General features: G+C 50.2%; 3 protein-coding genes across 6 annotated transcripts; 2 read left to right on the top strand and 1 right to left on the bottom strand.

Annotated features, from left to right (window-relative positions):
• Window positions 1–635: 635 nt before the first annotated feature.
• f8a (coagulation factor VIII associated) lies at window positions 636–3,939 on the top strand. Of its 2 annotated transcripts, none has more exons than XM_057035416.1 (12): window positions 636–925; window positions 1,150–1,196; window positions 1,282–1,354; window positions 1,639–1,828; window positions 1,922–1,990; window positions 2,078–2,198; window positions 2,264–2,356; window positions 2,537–2,601; window positions 2,945–3,026; window positions 3,149–3,195; window positions 3,328–3,383; window positions 3,467–3,939. In XM_057035416.1, the coding sequence occupies exons 1-12, from the start codon at window positions 867–869 to the stop codon at window positions 3,546–3,548; spliced, it is 984 nt and encodes a 327-aa protein (XP_056891396.1). In that variant the 5' UTR covers window positions 636–866; the 3' UTR covers window positions 3,549–3,939. The 2 variants fall into 2 exon arrangements, with proteins under 2 accessions (XP_056891396.1, XP_056891397.1); XM_057035417.1 differs by having other exon boundaries at window positions 653–925; window positions 1,669–1,828.
• Window positions 3,895–6,571, bottom strand: emp1 (epithelial membrane protein 1). The gene is made up of 5 exons (XM_057035423.1): window positions 6,388–6,571; window positions 5,579–5,669; window positions 5,372–5,471; window positions 5,144–5,284; window positions 3,895–5,009 (listed from the first exon to the last, which is right to left on the bottom strand). Exons 2-5 carry the CDS (start codon window positions 5,651–5,653, stop codon window positions 4,849–4,851), a joined length of 477 nt encoding a protein of 158 aa, XP_056891403.1. The 5' UTR covers window positions 5,654–5,669; window positions 6,388–6,571; the 3' UTR covers window positions 3,895–4,848.
• Window positions 6,572–7,643: 1,072 nt separating this feature from the next.
• On the top strand, window positions 7,644–14,314 carry LOC130527965 (uncharacterized). Of its 3 annotated transcripts, none has more exons than XM_057036818.1 (18): window positions 7,644–8,060; window positions 8,163–8,294; window positions 8,437–8,555; window positions 8,623–8,782; window positions 9,203–9,315; window positions 9,379–10,132; window positions 10,408–10,532; window positions 11,040–11,280; window positions 11,456–11,583; window positions 11,656–11,752; window positions 11,872–11,994; window positions 12,177–12,349; window positions 12,456–12,553; window positions 12,625–12,752; window positions 12,928–13,153; window positions 13,256–13,397; window positions 13,901–13,977; window positions 14,150–14,314. In XM_057036818.1, the coding sequence occupies exons 1-18, from the start codon at window positions 7,802–7,804 to the stop codon at window positions 14,169–14,171; spliced, it is 3,117 nt and encodes a 1,038-aa protein (XP_056892798.1). In that variant the 5' UTR covers window positions 7,644–7,801; the 3' UTR covers window positions 14,172–14,314. The 3 variants fall into 3 exon arrangements, with proteins under 3 accessions (XP_056892798.1, XP_056892797.1, XP_056892799.1); XM_057036817.1 differs by having other exon boundaries at window positions 7,660–8,060; window positions 14,147–14,314; XM_057036819.1 differs by having other exon boundaries at window positions 7,681–8,060; window positions 12,973–13,153; window positions 14,147–14,314.
• Window positions 14,315–14,604: the final 290 nt, after the last annotated feature.

Below are 14,604 nucleotides of genomic sequence, written 5' to 3'. Positions count from 1 at the left end.
ATGCCTGCTGCTGTGATGATGCTGCTACTAGTACCACCACTACTATTGATGATGCTCTGCTGCTGCTGCTGCTGCTGCTGATGCTCTGCTGCTGTTGATGATGCTGCTACTAGTACCACCACTACTGTTGATGATGCTCTGCTCCTCTGCTGCTGTTGATGATGCTCTGCTGCTGTTACTGTTGCTGCTACTAGTACCACCACTACTGTTGATGATGCTCTGCTCCTCTGCTGCTGTTGATGATGCTCTGCTGCTGCTGCTGATGCTCTGCTGCTGTTACTGTTGCTGCTACTATACCACCACTACTGTGATGATGCTCTGCTGCTCGCTGCTCCTCTTCTTTGAGGTTCCATGGGTTGTGCATTCAGAGCTGGTGTTCTGCATTGCTTGGAGGTAATGGGTAGTTGACTGCGTGAGTGTTGCGTCTCTATTATCTCAAACAGGTTTAGCCATTCATGTCTGACCTCTCACATCACCAAAACATTTTCTTCCACATAACTGCTGCTTTCTCTTTTTCACACCATTCTCACTAAACCATAGATCCTAGTAGATCAGCATTTTCTGAAATACTCAGACCAACAACAAACATGCCACCTGTAAAGTCTCTTGAATCGTCTTTCGTTTAAACTAAGTGACTCTGCTAATTTAAAATTTCTTACTTATTCCCATAGATCTGTGGGTTAGATTGAACTCTAATGCTTATTTCACTAACAAAAATCACATAGCAGCGCGTCATGAATTTGCCTTTAGTCCCGCCTTTTTAGAAGCATTATCCAATGAAATGGTGAGTTTTCAGCTCCTCCAGCCAATCACATCACTGGATCTGGACTTCCGGCTTTTGTTTGTGTGATTGTCCTGCAGTGACCATGGCTGCGGATGGGGATTTTCTTGCCAGATACAGAGCCGTATCAAATAAACTTAAAAAGTAAGGCTTCATTCTATCTTCAGACATAAAGATAAGTAAATGTAGCACTTTGCGAGACGCTAGTTGATAGTGATGCCATTATAAATAGCAGCAGATTCTGGCTAGGTTAAGCTAACAGTTAGCATGGAACTGTCAGTGTTGCCAGTAGTGTACTTTGTTATGATCGCGGTATAATTTCATACATAGATGCAGAACTTTGATATAAAGCTCCTGTTTCCTTCCAGGCGGTTTCTCCGCAAGCCTAATGTTGCAGAGGCGAGTGAGCAGTTCGGTAAGTGGCCGCCAGCTCTGCAGCCCGTCGCACACACTTCCGCTACTTTATGGTAATCTATTACTTTTGGATCGTCCTGATTCAGGCCAGTTAGCAAAGGAGCTGAAGCAGCAGGACTGGCTTCAGTATGCTGCCTTCTGTAACCTGGCCATGGCTCGGTGAGTCACCTGATGGCTTCTTTCAATTAATTAATTACCTTTTCACTCTTAAAAAGGAGCTGACAAATGTGTCCGCCTCTTGTTAACCTTTGCCTTATTGGTACTGTTTGTAATGGTAAAAAGAAATGCATATAGTTTAATCGTGTTTCCAGCTCAGTGAACTACAGAAAGGAAGAAAGTGGTTAATTGTTCACAACCCTACTTTGTATCTGTCGGTTTTTTCTCCAAAGTGAAGCCACTTATTTCCTCTTTTGGTTATTGCTGCTCGTTTTACTGGCTGACAGGAAGTTGATGGTCTACTTTCCTGAGTGCAGGTGTGAGCAGACTCTCTTTAATGCTCCTGGAGAAGCTCTGGCCTTAACTGATGCTGCCCGCCTCTTCCTCTCATCTGAGAAGGAGAACAGGGCCCTTCAGGCCCCGGGCTTCGATGAGCACCTGCAGGCTGCTCTCAACTGCTACAGTTTTGCTATCAAGGTGCATAAATATACATGAAGTAGTAGGTTATTGTTGTAAAACATGGATTACGCTATGGAAGACGGGAGAGTGCTGATGTATAGATGCCTGCAGGTCTATATTGAGATGAACCAGCCTGTGATGGCGGCCAGCCTTTGTCTGGAACTGGGCAACGCGCTCAAGGTAAAAGCTGAAGCAGAAGAATCCCAATCGTGCCCCACAGTCGTGTAATGCTGGTTCTGTACTTGGTGATCCCCTGGTTGTCAACAGGAGATGAACAGACCAGGAGAAGCTATTGTGCACTACCAGAGGGCTGCAGAGCTGCAGACACAAACGCCCACGGAGGCACTGCTGTCCATGGGGGACATGGCCACGTGCAAAATCCTCACCCGTGAGTGCGGCCCGAAGCTTCTGCGTCCAGCGTTACACGGGCCTGATGTGGCTCTTCTTCCACAGGGGACTTCGATGGTGCGCTGTCAGTGTTTACAGACATGCAGCTGCTGTGTCAGGAGAAAGGACTGCAGGTAGCAGGCACCAGCACACCAGTGGGTGAGGAGCCGTGACGGCCAGGAGACCGGGCCCAGATCCCACACTGGGGACAATAAACGTGCATCATAACGCAAACACTTCAGAGGAAAACCTCTCTGAAATGTTTTTATGTCAGGGCTCATGTGAGGACCAGGAAATGACCTTTCTCCTCCCCTTTAATGTTGTTGTTTTGTTTTAAAGGGGCATTTCTGGACATTGTGGCAAAATGTGAGATTTCCAGAGTTCTGCTGCTGATGCTGCTTGAGGTATCAAAGCTTCTTCTTCTGTGGGTCTGAAAGACACAGGGGTTGTAAATCGTCCTTCCAAATTACGACGCTAACTGGACCGTCGGGACTCTTTTGAAGGTCAACAAATAACAGCAGTTAAAATATGAACAACCTGCAGAAGCAACGTGAGAAGGTTTTAAATAATAATGAGGATAACACGAAAATGCCAACGGCCCTATTTACAGAAAGCTCTAAAGGCTGTGTGCACGTGTGTGTGTGTGCGTGTGTGCACGTGCGTGGATCATACCTGTCCATAATGGAGGTCATGTGCTTCTCATTCCTGCCTGCTGTCACGGCCCAACTCCTGCTGGTTCCTGCACAGCCTCCGCCCCAGAAGCTCCTGCCAGAACACGCTCAGACCCTGGAGAGATACGCCTGGGAGTCGTTCGACCCTCACAGCCAAGGTGAGTGCTCCTGAACGAGCGCACGCTTGCCACGCGTCGTTCTCTCTGCATGGAAAGTGCTCGGCGGTGGCCGGTCTCCTGCAGCTCCGGCGTCTGAGCTGAGCTCTTGTCCTCTCCTGCAGAGACCGTCCTGCCTGACAACGTTTTCCTGCTGCTGCAGTCAGTGGTGGTGAGTTCCATCCTGATCCTTCAGCCTTCAGCCGCAGAGATCCTGGGGTTTATGCTATTGGAAGCATGCTCTCTTCACTTTGGTGGGATTTGGAGCTTCGTTCATATTTGGTGATGAAAATGTGCGTTTTAGATGGCGTGCCAGGAGAAAGACACAGAGTCCCTGAAGTCTCTCCAGACAGAGCTGTGGTGAGGGAGCAGACACATTCATGTCGTCCATGTCTTCCTTATCGGAATTTTCCATTCGGATGATGCTTTTGTTCCTCCTCCAGGCCTTTTCTGACTGCTGAGCAGAATCATCTTCTCCACCTGGTGGTGCAGGAGCGCATCACGCCGTCGGGACAGGGCATCTAGCCCAGCTCGGGTGTATATACCTCCTCCTCTTTAGTCGGGAACGTTCCCGACCCTAACCCTAACCAGGTCTGTTGTAGGACCTCCACAATCGCTGGGTTTTGTTGCACCTGGTGGAAAATGATGACTCCTTTAACTAAGTTTGTAATCTTGTGAATGTGAAGTGGAATTTCTCGTGCTGGGCTCTTGCTCACGTGAAGTTGTTTGTTTGGTGATTCCCCACGTGGCTTTGGGATCACATGACCTGTAAAGGAATGCTAACACAAATGGCTCGCCAGGCTCCAGAGAGCGATGGTATCAATGGTGTATTTGCATGTTGGGCACAGTAATTAGACAGCTGAAACAGGGGTGGGGTGATTAGTTTTATTAATAAATGATATGGCTTCATCTCCAATTTCTTTGCAAACTACTGCATAGTTCTGAAATATGGTCAAGAGGAACAGCGGCGTTCTCTTCAGCTGTACTCCTACACGCTGTTCTAACGATAGCAGCCAACTACAAACACAATCAGACATGTTAAACACCACAAAATAATACAAAATGTTACAAAAATATCAAGGCTACCGTGTGATAGATAAATGTTGTGATATATTTGGATTCTAAAATGTTGCTAAATGCTTGAAACCTAAGTTGAGCTTGTTTTTCCTGATAAATGTGACGAGCTTCTCCACCTGGCCGTACCTCCACACAACAGGCAGCTGTCGCCCCTCTGCTGATGCTGCACATGTTCTACATCATCAATTAAAACCACCTCTTTGGAATGTTTGGAACAGAAAACGAATATTTTAACAACTGACCTTTATATTTCTGTGTCTGCACGAACTCGTTCCTGGAAATATCTGCTAACAGACGGAGCTGGTGAAGATTCCAGATATAATGTCGACAGTTTGTGGGGTCAGAACTCGTTTACAGGCTCTCCACAGCGTATAGCTGGACACGTATAATAGCTCAACTATAATAACACCAGTGGGGTTCATTAATGAACATTAGTTACATTAGTCAAGTCCGTTAGTGACGAGGTTGATGGTTCAACCCGTCCTGGTCTGAACGGGTCACAACGTTAAATCCTCTTAACCTGCAGACACAAACTCGTCCTCGATATTCTTTTCAGTGACCTTTTTTCTTAAAAGTTTGACTTTGCATCATTAACTATTGTTAATTAATGAACCATTTTGATAAAAAAAAAAAAAGTATGGAAATACAAACAAATGGCTCCTCTTAGCATTTTCTTTCTCATAATTTAGAATGAACCTTATTCACCATCCCAAATCGCAGCTGGAGGCGGCGTCACTCGCCCCCCCCCTCACTCGCTCTTCTTTCGCAGGACGAGGTAGGTGATGGCCAAGATGAAGGAGAAAACGAAGGAGACCCAGGCCAGGATGTAGCAGTGCCCGTAGCCGCCGGCGGCCTCACGGACGTGAAGCTCGGCCGTGTAGATGGAGGCGCCGATCATGATGCACAGGCCTGCGGGACAGGACAGCGTCACCACCTCTGCACACGTGCACGCTGCTCCCGTGCACCCATCACACCTCCACAGTAAAGGAGGGAAGGAAAGGAAGGAAGGAACCAGGCTGCTGCTTTGCCTCCGTGTAACTTACATGACAGGAACTGCAGGATGCCGGTGAAGGTGAACCTCTGGCCGTTGGGCAGGGTGAACAGCTGGGCCACGAACACAAACAAGGCCAGGATGGCGAAGACGCACGCCAGGACGGAGGTGGCCTGGATGGCCTGGAGGTACTCTGCAAAGAACAGGAAGAACGCTCATCGCAGGTCGGGTCGGTGCGTCTGAACCGGTGATAAACGGGGGGAGGGCAGCAGGGTTTTACCCTCGGGGTAGTTCTTCAGGTTGGTGTAATGCCACACCGAACTCTGCAGCTCCCACCGGCCCCACAGGTCCGTGGACACCGTGTCAGAGGTCCACCAAGCCTGAGACACACAGAGTCGTCACAGCACAGGACACCTCGCGTTATGACGTCACTGACGTTTCCCCCGGAGGGCTAAATCCCAACAGAATTCCCTGCTGTCCCACTTACGTTGTCGATGGTGGCCACGAGCAGCAGGACGATGGTGCTGACGTGCAGGACGACGATTCCAGCCAGAATCAACATTGTGGCTTTTGGGAAACTGCAGGAGGGGGAAGGACACGCACCATTCTTTAATTTCCACGCACATTTGTTATGTAACTCGGAGTTAAGAGGCACTAAAACACACACGCGCGCGCACGGGCACCTCCACATGAATCCTGTCTCAGGCAGAAAAGGGAAAAGCACCGACAAAGTTGTCGAGCCTCCCGCCTGCAAGCCTCCACACGTCCCGCCAGCCTCTCACGCACGCATTTTTGAATCTCATGGAACTGCTGTCACACAGATTCATCCGCACAGTCAAACGCGCACGCGCTCTAATCTGGAGCTTCACATGTCCCCACCATTCCTGGCGGCGACATAATGGCTCACTTTTCCACCGCTTCGGGCCTTTCTGCAGACAAGAAAGGCGCAGTTGTTTTGGGCATTTCCCAAATGGGCGCTGCGCTGTAGTACGCACGCGTGCACGGACACGCGCACAAACACGGGGCAGAGAAGTCAACGAGGAAAAAAGCGCGGCCCCCCGGCCGAAAACGCTTTCACCTGAAACACAGAGATGTAAAGACTGGTTTGGCTTTAACGCAGCACTTTGGAGCCACTTGGAAGTTTCGAGTTTCGGCGCGTGCGTTTTTGTGCGCGCAGCCACATCCTCTCGATTCCTCAGAGCCCCCTCCCGAAAACTAAAGCGACCTTTCAGAAAGACTGGGAAAAGTCTAGGAAGAGAGCAACAGGCATGCAGTGGGAAGCAGAGCTGAGCCTACCTGAAGGCGCTTTAACGCACTTTAACGCACTTTACCGCACGGCCCGGGAGTTACTGGGAATGTGAAGCGCCGTGGACCCACCCAGCTTTGAATCCCGCAAACACACGACACTGTTTTCCCTCTCGATTGCCTCTCTTTCCTCTCACACCAAGCCCCACCCAGAAAGTTTAAAAAATGTCCCCCTCAACGCGGCTCCAGAGACGCGTCAGGTTTCCCGTTTCATGCGCGCGGGCGGCGCGTCGAGCGGCGTGAACACGGGCCGCAACCGCCGCAGAGCCCCACCTGGCTTCCTCTTTAAACCCTTTCCTTTCAGATGTGTCGCCATTCCCATTTACTCTGCGTTGGTTCCCGGGAACGTTGCTGATCTTTGTCCAGAGACGCCAACACCTCACGAAACGCGCTTCCGCCGCACCTGGTGCAGAGTTTGTGACTCTTTAAAGGGAGTTATCCATTAAAGCAGGTTAAGGGGCATCACCAAACAGAAGGGTTTCCTTCTCTAATCAACTCTACCAGCATCAGAGGCGATGCCAGATGTTCTACCCGCTGGGAATCAAAACTATTCCAACATAAACTCCATTTTCCTGTTTCTTTGTTATCATCTATGATGAATTCGTGTCTCTTGATTCTCAAATGTCTAATTAAGTTCTATGCTGAGCTTCACGCCTAACGAGCTCTTCTTTCCGGTGCTGGTCGCATGGATCCCCGGGTCAGATGAGCTCTCCCTTCAGAACTGATGGAACTTTGGTTTGAACATGAAACATTGCTTGTTAAAAAGCTGCTTCGTTTTAAAGCCGCGTGTTTGCCAGCGTGACTGACTTTAGTCAGTAAACGAGGCCAATCGGAACCAGCACTAAACCGCGCAACGGCTGCAGAATTATTAATGTGTGGCTGTTTTTAATAAGCTGCTGAGAATAAAAGTGGTTTCTGAGGAACTCTTCTGTCCCGGCAGACAGGCTGAAAACGAGCGTGAAGCCATCTGATGCTTTATCCAATATATTTCACATGGATTCTCCACATCCTTATTTTCCATCTATAATATATATATATATATATATATATATATATATATATATATATATATATATATATATATATATATATATATATATATATATTCCATCTATAATATATATATATTCCATCTATAATATTCCAGTCGTGCAAAGAGAAGGTGGCGCCTAATAATACGAGCTCAGGTGGAGTTCAGTTCAGAATTAGAGCGTTTAAATGGTTGGACTTGAGCTTTAACGACAGTCCGATAAACGGACTATCCCATCGGTCCCCCCAGAGGGGCTCCGCGCCCGGGGCCGGTGTCCACGCCCTCCAGCTTGCAGCTTTTGATTGGTTCCTTCTCGATTGCCGTTAATTGATCTCCCACGTGGAGGAGATCAATTAACGAGCCAACAACCCGACAATGTCCGGCAAAATGAGAAGAGAAAACTCTCCGCTGATATTTGCGGTCGTCGTTTATCTTCAGTTGTTTCGAACCTCTGATTCGGTAAGTTTGTGGCATCGGGACGGAAGCGCGGACAGAATCACAGCAGACAACCAGCATCTGGATCCGGACGGGAACGCTTGGACCGTTGACAACCGAACCTGGACCGCTGGTCTCAGCAGGCGGCCGCGGGCCTCAGCTCCCAACTCTGCAGATGGAGAACAGGCGGACTTCACAGGTCAGAGGAACCTTTTAGCATTAAACTGGGGAGAAGGAAAGGATTTTTAAAGAAAGGTAGGTGGTTGGTTTGTGTAGTGAAAGTTCCCCACACGTGCTTCAGGCTTTCAGGGAACGGTGGTGGCTCCACCGTTCCCTGCGCTGGTGACCACGAGTCCCTCGCTGCTGTGTGAGGACGATGCCATGACCTTCACGGCCTCTGGAGAGATCTTCTCCTACCTGTTGGTGGACAGAGGTAAGAGCCTTGAGCTGCCCAAAGGCCTCCCGGACTGAAAGGCTTTATCCATCCTCGGATCATGTGACTGTCCGAACAAACGGACCCCAACGAGGTGAATCGTCTCTCTGTGGCATCAGCCGTTGAACTCTTTCTTTGCCAGATGGAGCTCCCCCCATCTCCCCTCTCCAGCTGCCTCCCTACTGTGGCTACTCGGTGAAGCCGTCCTGGGACGATGTCCAGTTGATGATGCCCTACGATGCCTGTTACGTCAGACAGGAGGTAGGCGGGCCGGTGGAGCGCCACCTGCTGGCTGGGCCGCCCAGGTCACCCGTCTCTCTGTCCTCAGAACGGCAGCTATGTGCTGCCCCTGCTGTGGTCGGGCGACCCGCTGAAGCTGCTGTGCCCCGTGCACGCTCCTGCCCCCTCCCCGTCCCCCTCGGTCTTCTGCTCGTCCTACGGCATGGCCGTCCAGGTCGAGGGGCAGCAGCCCGACATGAGAGCGACGGGTGCGTTACACAACCCACACGCGTGTTTTCAGTGCGTTCGTCCTGCAGCTCGCACCGTTTTAGAGGTCAGAGGTCAGACATTTGCATTGATGTAGTGGAGCATTTAGTGCCCGTTTTACAACTATTAAAGGGATTTTATTGTAGTGAAATGATCCCAAGTGTGACCTGATTTCTTAGAATAAATCCGACATTGTGTTGAGACGTCCACCTGATCTGTTGCACTGTTTAACTATGATTAATTCATTAATAGTTAAATGGCTAATTGATGTCTGCATCGCTGTATTTTAATACAGCAGGAATCTATAAATGTGTATTTTAGGTTTTAAATGTAGAATATTAAAACATTTAGCTTGATGGCAAACATCCTGAATGAATTAAATGTGACTTTTTTTCACGTGTAAAACGTCCTGTGTGTTCCAGTGAACGGAGCCTGGGTCCCGTTCGTCTCTGAGCAGTGTGGACAGATCGTGTCCTCCGACCTTGGACAGCTGACCCTCTTCATCTCCTACTCTGCTCCTTGCCTCACTCTTGACGTACGTTCATTGGGGCGTTTGTGGCGACCGGCTGCTGGTCTGACGGCGTCTTCTGTGTTGCAGGGTGGTCTTCAGCTGCGCTTTATTAAGGACGGTCAAGAATACGTCTTCATCTGTCCAGAACTGTACCCCTACCCGGACGGCCTGGTACCACCCGGCCATGCTCCGACCCATCCACCCCAGATCCAGGGACACGTTGCTCCGTTTCCTGACTACGGCCCTTATTCTGGTTTCTACTATCTCCAGCTTCCCCCTGTCTATCCACCTGGCCTGCAGACCGTCCATGCTCCTCATTTGACTCCTGACAGCCCCCCTGGGCCCCCGCTCTCCCTGCAGCAGCTGACACAGCTTTCCTCTCTAATTGGGCCCCCATCTCCAGGAGAGCACCCAGGATATCCTCATTACCAGCATCCTCTGCTGGTCCAGGCTCCCTCCTTCCCAGGGCCAATTCCAGAGGTTCCCGTTTATCTTCTGCCCCTTTTCAGCCCTTTCTACCACGTTCCCCCGACAGCTTTGCCCCCTGCTGCTACCTCAGAGCCTCCAAAAGCAGACGTTCCCCAGCTGACCTGCCCGCCGTACACTGGATCCATTTGTGGTTACTATTCCTACTACGACCCGCTCTACCAGCCCCTCTACCCCCCAGGGCTGTGGCCTGTTGCCACGGCCACCACCCCCCCTGCTACCACTCAGCCCACCACAAGTTCTGCAGCCTGTGGCCCGACGACGGGCACTCTCAGGGTTCCCAGTGTCAAGTGTCGGATGGAGAATGTGACCGTCTTCCTGCCCTTTGCCAACCCTGTTTCTATCCAGGTCAGAGGTCAGTGCTTGACCCAAGTTGTCTGGGATTTGGTTTCTGCTTCTCCTGCTGAGAAACGCATGTTCCTCCAGTCCCACAGCGCCGTCGTAACGTGAGATGGTTCTGAAACGTGTCTCAATACTTTCCAGTGACCCTTTGTTTTAGGTGTCCTGCATGTTAATGTATGTTAGCTTTTATATTCAAATACTAATGGTGGTAAAAGCAGAGAAATGTCTTATTTCTTGTAAACTTGGTGGTTTCTCAAATGTCAGTAACATTTGTTCTCTTTACATCAGACTTTACGCAGAGATGGCGCTCCCTGTCGGAGCTTCCTCCACACTGTAACTATAAGATTAAGGCAGCTCAGGATCCTGGGGTGATCTTTTACTCTCCTCTTCCTGCCTGCCAGAGTGAAACCAAGGTGAGACCGTATTACCTGTCTACAGGTAACGGCTGTAAACGTCTCCTTGCTGTGCTACGTACTTCAAAAGCAGTCTGCCTGAAATGCTGAGTGAAACATTGCTAATCCAGATCAGCTCTGCTGTGTTTGTGTTGGGACGTTTACAGACAGGAGCAGAACAACCGACCTCGCTAATGACGGTTTGAGGAGGCGGAGGTCAATAATGTTGCGCAACGTCACTGTTTTATGCCGTTTTGCAAAGCTTCCGACTCCTCTAGCTAACGAGCAGCAGCAGATTTATTTCATAACTGCAGTCAATTAAGGGGAAAAGCCTCGTGAATTGAGCACAGATGAGCAGTTTTCCCAACAAGTGGCACATTTTCGTGCGCTTAATCCCATCCGCAGTAGCTGCACGCGCTTCCTCTGGGTGGAGTTTGGTCCTCCGGTAGGAATGTTCTGCGACCTCCCTTTGGAGCCGTAGAAGTGCTTCGCTGCTTCAGGGGGACTTTTTTCTACGTCTTTCTGCAGAATTCCACAACCATCTCCTTACTGCTGAGGTATTTGGACCTTTCTGTGGGAGCCTATGAGGTTTTGGAGGTGCAATGCCCTCATGGAACCCCTGCACCCGTCCCAGCGGCGCCGTCGCCCAGACCGCCAAGCACCACTGGCGTCAGCCCACCTGTTGTCCCGAACCCGAAAGTGTTATGCTCCTCCCATCAGATGGCTGTGGAACTTCCTGCTGGAGCCATCTCTGGCATTTATGTTAAAGGTTTGTGCGTAAATATGCTGGCTGTGCACGTGTGGTTGCCATCATCTCTGCGCGAGCTTGAACGGTGTCGTACGGGGCCACGCTGGCACCCAGCCGGGTGGGGGTGGGGACGATGGGGGCTGTGGGTCTGGTTTTGGCTGGGCAACACTTCAGCAGGTTCTGTGTGTCCTGACAGACATCAAAGGAAACCAGGTCAAACTCCGGGATGCCCCGAAGGACTGTGGCTACTCCGTAAGGAGAAACAAACATGGCAAAATTCAGCTGAGATTCCAGTTGCACCTGCGTTGTCACATGAGCGAGCAGGCAAGGACTTGGGCTTTGGTTTTTTCTACTTGTGCGTTGTTCACCTGTGTAACATGTGACACCTCTGTAAAGGGCCAAAGGTACAGCATCGTTGTTGGCTACGTGACCGAGGCTGGGAGACAAGAGAACAGATTCTCCTGCCCTGTCCTCATCCCAGAGCCTAGAAAAGGTAGATGGATTTCCTGCCGCCGCCACTCAAGGCCGTCACTCCCCCCCCCGGAGGTGGTTGTATGGAAGCCATTCAGATATTTCAGCAGTGCCGCTGACATTTGTCCCGCTGTCCCTCAGAGTGCCACCTGCCCAGCAAACAGCGTCTCCCCTGTGGCCCAGGCTCTGGAACGAAGCCCCAGTGTCTCTCCCAGGGGTGCTGCTTCAGCGTCCAGCCCCCCACCTGCTACTACTCCATGGATGGTAAGCTCCATGTTCAGACCCCTCGGCTGGTACGGGGGGGGGCATCTTTGCCACAAACACAAGTTCATCTGCTGGATTGTGACAGGGCAGCTTTATGGGCCTTATAGGGGAACACCAGGATGACCTGAGAGCTGACCTTTCATTCCTCTGACCTTCACAAAGCTCTGATTGTCTTCTTCCAGCATGCACGCTTGACCAGCACTTTGTTTTCTCCGTGCCCGCTACCCTCGTGGACCCCCCCCTTTCCCCTGCCATGCTTTTCACTCTGGGGAATTCCACCTGCAAACCTGAAAGAGTGACTTCTGACTACGCTTTGTTCAAGATCCCCATGGATGGATGCGGGGCACACAAAGTAGTAAGCTGCTGTTTAGCGTTGCTAGCTGTAGATTAGCCTCACCTAAACTAATGCTCTACGATCCACAGCAAAGATCTAACTAAACATCTGTTTCCTGCCATGGCAGGTGGTGGGGAAGACCTTAATCTACATGGTGGAGATCTTCAACATGGTCCAGACTCTCAACCTCAGCTACGGCACAATAACGCGAGATTCTCCATTCAGGTCGGAGCTCGTTAGACATTTAAAATGTGGTGATAAAATGGACTTGCAGTACAATGTTGGAGTGTTGTCAGGCTGTTGGTGGAGTGCAGGTATCTTCCAGACACCGTCCAGAGTGTGAGCTACATGGTTAAAACTCCATCTTTGGGCTCTGCAGTCAGTGGGCTCGGAGTGTTTGGTGTTCAACTCCGGATCGCCAAAGGTACGTTCTTCTCACATCTATACGAGCAACTTATTTGATAAGAGATTTATTCATTTCATTGGGCCGAAGTAGATAAAGTAAGATAGAAATAACGGCATAAACGTATTGTTCTTCATGCAGTAACGATGGAATTGAAATGTTGGTCAAGTTCATGCCTCCCTATATTCCTCCCAAGTTCTCCATTCTATTGCTCACCTGTGTTCATGGCTGCTCATCTCAGATGCCCAGTACAGCAGCTATTACCCTCAGTATCACCGGCCCCTGCAGAAACTGCTGGGGAAACCCCTCTACTTGGAGCTCCGGTTGCTCAACAACTCGGACACCACCGTGGTGCTCCTGGTGCACTACTGTGTGGCCTATCCAAGGTCTGGGAATGCTGTGTGGATTCTTCTTTACAACGGGTATAGTGCTCTTCAGAGCTTCCGCTGTGGCAAATGAAGAGAACAAAGTATTGAAACTGTGAAAATGTGGCGTTTTTGGGTGACTTTAATGTTCCACCCTAGGTGTCCCAATCCCTTGGACCCAGGCCCACAGCGGTCGGTGCTGTTAGAGCCTCCGCCACCATCTCAGGGTCACGTCCGACGCTTCACAATTAACACCTTTCAGTTCCTTCAGGACGCTGAAGTCGGGAACCAGGAAGAGGAGGTAAGGACTTCCTGTTATGGAAGGTTCCTGCATGTTTGCCAAATGTACACAAGACAAACTGATTGACTCTTGTCCTCAAAGGTGACAATGTTCACCTGTGGGTGACCATAGTTTCACATCTGTTTATCTGTTGGACAAAAAGACTTCACAGATGGTTCGGGTCATTTTGAGCTCGTGCAGAAACGGGTTAATCCCTTCCAATATTAAAGGCACAGATCATGAAGCGGTAGCAAGGCGTTTAGAAGCTGCAGGTCATCTGTGAGCTGTGCAGACGAAGAAGCTCCTGACAGTTACTGTTAGCATAAACGGAGACGCCAGTGGTATGTGGAGGCACGCCAACACGAGGCCCAGACAATGGGAACGCTGCAGTATCTGGGAATCGCATCCCGACTGCAGCCTTCAGATGTGGCTGGGAGGGGCCTGTTGAAACGTGCACGCTCATGCCAAATCTGTCAGCCGCAGCTGGACGTCGCAGTGAAAAGCATCTTCTGAAATGTCCCCAGATTTACTTCATGTGCTCCACTGAGGTGTGCTCCAGGCGTGATGGACCCTGCATGGAGGGGTGCTTTGGCCAGCAACGGTAAGGAACGTGGGAGCCGGCACGCCCCTGAACTCTGGGTGGAAACGCTGGACGTGAACCCACTTAATGCCCGGGGGAGGAGTCGTTCTGCTTCGTACGACAGCAGAATAATGTTTTTATCATGAGGAGGTCTGAAATATTAATCAAGAGTGATCCGTTCCATGTTTAGCAGTTGGGGAGCGGGAGGATTTTGAGACGTTGCCGACGACGACGGCCTGGTCAGCCATTTGCTTTTCCTCGGCTCCAGAGCAAAACGTCGTCCCACCTCTAAACGACACCTCCTCGTTTCCAGATTGCTGATGACCAATGTCAAATAAAAACTTCTGAAGCCCTCTGAGGAGGTGTGTGTGTGTGTGAGCTTGGGGCCACTTGCTTTTACAGCAGGAAGTGCAGCCTCTTAAAAGGTGGGAGGGGGCCTCGAGCACATGAATATTTAGGCCTGTTGGACTGTTTAAATCTTATTTTGCCAGTTTATCTAAGCTGAAATGACAAATTACATCAGATGCATTTAGAGGCTGTTTTTTCTGAAAACACATTAGTGGAGAATGAGCCGTTAACACGACCATCAGCTCCTGTTTCCCTGTCTCAGGCTGGGCTGAAGGTAAAGAGACGTTCCACTACTCTGAG

This window comes from Takifugu flavidus, chromosome 6, assembly GCF_003711565.1.
Source record: "Takifugu flavidus isolate HTHZ2018 chromosome 6, ASM371156v2, whole genome shotgun sequence".
NCBI classification, from domain to species: domain Eukaryota; kingdom Metazoa; phylum Chordata; class Actinopteri; order Tetraodontiformes; family Tetraodontidae; genus Takifugu; species Takifugu flavidus.
The sequence above is the reverse complement of the archived record's forward strand: the minus strand, read 5'-3'. Positions and strand labels throughout refer to the sequence as shown.

Coding starts and splice junctions, on each gene's coding strand:
- f8a (XM_057035416.1), top strand. CDS start 867: ATGGCTGCGGATGGGGATTTTCTTGCCAGATACAGAGCCGTATCAAAT. Junction 3,196..3,327: donor TGCTGCTGCAGTCAGTGGTG/GTGAGTTCCATC, acceptor TGTGCGTTTTAG/ATGGCGTGCCAGGAGAAAGA. Junction 3,384..3,466: donor TCTCTCCAGACAGAGCTGTG/GTGAGGGAGCAG, acceptor TTCCTCCTCCAG/GCCTTTTCTGACTGCTGAGC.
- emp1 (XM_057035423.1), bottom strand. CDS start 5,653: ATGTTGATTCTGGCTGGAATCGTCGTCCTGCACGTCAGCACCATCGTC. Junction 5,285..5,371: donor CCTGAAGAACTACCCCGAGG/GTAAAACCCTGC, acceptor TGTTCTTTGCAG/AGTACCTCCAGGCCATCCAG. Junction 5,010..5,143: donor CATCCTGCAGTTCCTGTCAT/GTAAGTTACACG, acceptor CCTGTCCCGCAG/GCCTGTGCATCATGATCGGC.
- LOC130527965 (XM_057036817.1), top strand. CDS start 7,802: ATGTCCGGCAAAATGAGAAGAGAAAACTCTCCGCTGATATTTGCGGTC. Junction 8,556..8,622: donor CCTGTTACGTCAGACAGGAG/GTAGGCGGGCCG, acceptor CTCTGTCCTCAG/AACGGCAGCTATGTGCTGCC. Junction 11,995..12,176: donor CTGCTACTACTCCATGGATG/GTAAGCTCCATG, acceptor GTCTTCTTCCAG/CATGCACGCTTGACCAGCAC.